Below are 3,402 nucleotides of genomic sequence, written 5' to 3'. Positions count from 1 at the left end.
CTAAACGAACTTCCCATACAAAGCTCGAGCTCAATAACTAAACGAGATTTATAAAAGGCTCAACTCAGCTAGTTTCAAGTCTTTTATCAATCCGACCTCAAGTAAGTCTAAAGTAGCTCAACTCGTTGTTCGGGGCCCATGATTAAGGGCAAATACGTCATTCTTATAATATTTTCCATCAAAACCCTAGCGCATGTTAACAACCTCCAATAAAAGCCTCACCTTCTTCTGCCATCAGCCGTCATCGTTCCCAGCAGCAAACAATGGTAGTGTCATTAACAAGTAAACAGTTTAGTTGATATTATGGGTTGTTTGAATGACGGGTATTGTGCTGCAGGCTTCAGAGAGGAAGCAGGCGAACCCAATGAGAGAGATCAAGGTTCAGAAACTTGTTCTTAACATCTCAGTTGGTGAGAGTGGAGATCGGCTCACTCGTGCTGCTAAGGTTAATTCTTTTATTATTATGTGTTTGTAATTTGGTATGATGTTGGTTTTCATATTGTTTTTGTTTTGTTGGTTAGGTTTTGGAGCAACTGAGTGGCCAGTCTCCTGTGTTTTCCAAGGGTAACATTCATTTTACTCTTTTATTGCAATCTTTTGATTTTATTTTTTGTTCTAAGTTGAATTATTTTTAGCTGAGTTTCAATGTGTTTATAAATTAGAATTCTATGTTGATTTTGATTTTAAGTTATTGAAACTTGCATATAAAATGCTATATTATCATAATGCATGTCACTTCTTTGTATGCACAAGTTTGGACCTTTACTGGCGTAAGTGAGCTGAGCCAAGCTTGTTTAACTTACTAGAGCTTGAGCTCCGCTTGTTTATAGAGCTTGATTGGCATATGAGTGGTCGGCTTGTTTACTCCGCTGCCTACATTTGTTAATAATCGAGTTTTAAGTGGGTTGCTTAGCTTTTGGATGAAGAACGAATGGCAAATTGCTCTAAGCTAAAAGTCAAGAAATTGTCTTACAGTCGTGTTCCTGAGTTTCTTTTAACAAGATAAATGGAAAGAAATACAAGGAATTTTAAAAATACTTGTGTTTCTTAAGTTTTTTATTGCAAGGAATTTAATTAAAACGTCTAATATATTTCTGTCTAAACTTTTCTTTTAAAATGGGGGATTCGGATAACTCTTTTATTATACCGTGAAGTATTTGCTTTACTTTACATCTTATTCATTCTTGAATACTTTTAATCAAATACCAATTGGCATTTTTAGCGATGTCTTGATGCTAAAGCGTATAACAGGAAAAGAAGGTTGATTGCTAGCCCAATGTTTTTATCGAGTACCCTAAGGTTTAGTTCTAGTACAATGACTAAATTTTAGACCGTATTAATAAAGGTGCTTACTATTGTGCACACTTATTTCCTAGGATGCAATCTTGCTGAGACATAAATTAGCCGAAGCTTTAGAAATGTTTTATCAAGATTCACGTATGCTTTACATTGTTTATATAATCTGAGTAAGAATAGTGTCTAAGATTGGGATAAAGGAGATCTAGGCTAGATGGGTTTTCAATAGTTAATCTTTGATTAGATGTTACCAATTGAAAGTCTCAAAATCTTGGATTTGCTTAAGAGTTAAGTAGCTAAATATGTTCTTGAGTAACAGAGGATTTGACTATTTTATTTTTTTAGTGTGATATTGACATAGTTGCTGTTGTTTATTTTGTTTTTGAAAACTTGTTTGTGTTCCTTTTTCAAGAAACTATACCAAATAAACTTTCATATTTTCTACAACGTTGTTACTCTATCTTCACTTTTTAGTTTGATTTGTATCTTTTTTTTTGTGGATTTCTTCTTTTACTTTGTATAATATTTGAAAGGTTTGTTTTTTTGTTTTTGTTTCGTACAGCAAGGTACACTGTGAGGTCATTTGGAATCAGGCGTAATGAAAAGATTGCATGCTATGTAACCGTTAGGGGAGACAAGGCAATGCAGCTTTTGGAGAGCGGGCTGAAAGTTAAAGAATACGAATTGCTGAGACGCAACTTCAGTGACACTGGTTGCTTTGGCTTTGGAATTCAGGAACATATTGATTTGGGTATCAAGTATGTCACCATTTCTTTCAACTCAAGATTCTTGACACTTCATATTTCACCTTGATTATAATTGTTCACAAAAATCTTTTTAAATTAAAGAATATAAAAATTGATCTGTCATTTTTTAATTTTAAATATCTATCAGGGGTAGCAATTCCTGGCACGACACGGCCCATACACGACTTGATTATTCCAATCAACCAGTACCCACCCGATTAACATGCTTTTACAACTTGATTATTATCCACTAACCCGTTTGAAATGTTTAGATAAATAAGTTAAACGGGTTGTGTTCGTGTTGCAGGATGTTAAGTGTGTCCAGATTAAAGTTGATGTTTCTGACACGAATAAAAATACATGTTGTGTTTGGGTTGAACCCATTTTAAAAACGGGCTGTGCTTGGGTTGACCTGTTTAAAGTGTTTAGCTAAACAGGATGACCCACTAGCTTCTTAAGCCTGTATTTGTACAACCCACCAACTCGATTAACACGTATACAACTTAGTATTTACCCAGCAAACAGACATGATTGACAACCTTAACTTGAAATTCTATTTTATATAAAGAATCCACGTCAGCGTTTAAAAAAAATAAAAATAAAAGTGACAGGGCCATATGTGGAACACATAGTTACATATACCTAAGAGTCTAAGACTATGCGTAGTGACTTAACTAAAAAGTGAAAAACGTTCATTCACGTTGTTGACTTATGTAAGTTATGTAATATTTTTGGTGATTACAGGTATGACCCGTCTACTGGCATCTACGGTATGGACTTTTTCGTTGTTCTTGAACGCCCAGGCTACCGTGTGGGCCGTAGACGCAGATGCAAGGCTCGTGTTGGAATCCAACACAGAGTTACAAAGGAAGACGCGATGAAGTGGTTCCAGGTGAAATATGAAGGAGTAATTCTCAACAAGTCCCAACAAATTGGTGCTTAGTTTGAGGTTACTTTCATATTTCTATTTCTATCTTTTGTGCCTTTGAATCCTCAGTTTTATGACAAGACTGCTGACTTTGTTGTGATTTCTATGTTTTAATTTTTTTGCTTTAGTAAAAATGTTGCAAGGTGATGATTAACAAGTTGATTTAGTTAAAATAGGTTTGGGTGAAAACCGATACAAAATCACTCTTATATGCTTGAAAAACTTTTAAATTCAGAAAAGTTTAAGGTCTCCATATCGAATATGATTTGACGCATATCCTGGATACCCAGAAGCACACATTAGCATATGCTGCTAGCAACTGTAAAGTCTTTTAAAAACTAAAAAAGAAAAACATCATATAATTGCAACCATGTATTCGCATGTTCATTGTCACTGCCATCAGATCTAAAAGTTTAGTTACTTTTGACAGTC

The 3,402-nt window shown here is 34.6% G+C and overlaps 1 protein-coding gene across 1 annotated transcript; it reads left to right on the top strand.

Annotated features, from left to right (window-relative positions):
- Positions 1 to 221: 221 nt before the first annotated feature.
- On the top strand, positions 222 to 3,072 carry LOC143625589 (large ribosomal subunit protein uL5-like). Its single transcript, XM_077095885.1, has 5 exons — positions 222 to 266; positions 338 to 445; positions 522 to 564; positions 1,859 to 2,054; positions 2,787 to 3,072. The coding sequence occupies exons 1-5, from the start codon at positions 264 to 266 to the stop codon at positions 2,983 to 2,985; spliced, it is 549 nt and encodes a 182-aa protein (XP_076952000.1). The 5' UTR covers positions 222 to 263; the 3' UTR covers positions 2,986 to 3,072.
- The last annotated feature ends 330 nt before the right edge of the window (positions 3,073 to 3,402 follow it).

This window comes from Bidens hawaiensis, unplaced genomic scaffold (genome assembly GCF_021521415.1).
Source record: "Bidens hawaiensis isolate Kalapana, Puna unplaced genomic scaffold, B.hawaiensis_p1.1 tig00004124_1, whole genome shotgun sequence".
Classification (NCBI taxonomy): domain Eukaryota; kingdom Viridiplantae; phylum Streptophyta; class Magnoliopsida; order Asterales; family Asteraceae; genus Bidens; species Bidens hawaiensis.
This window is presented reverse-complemented; position numbering and strand designations above follow the sequence as displayed.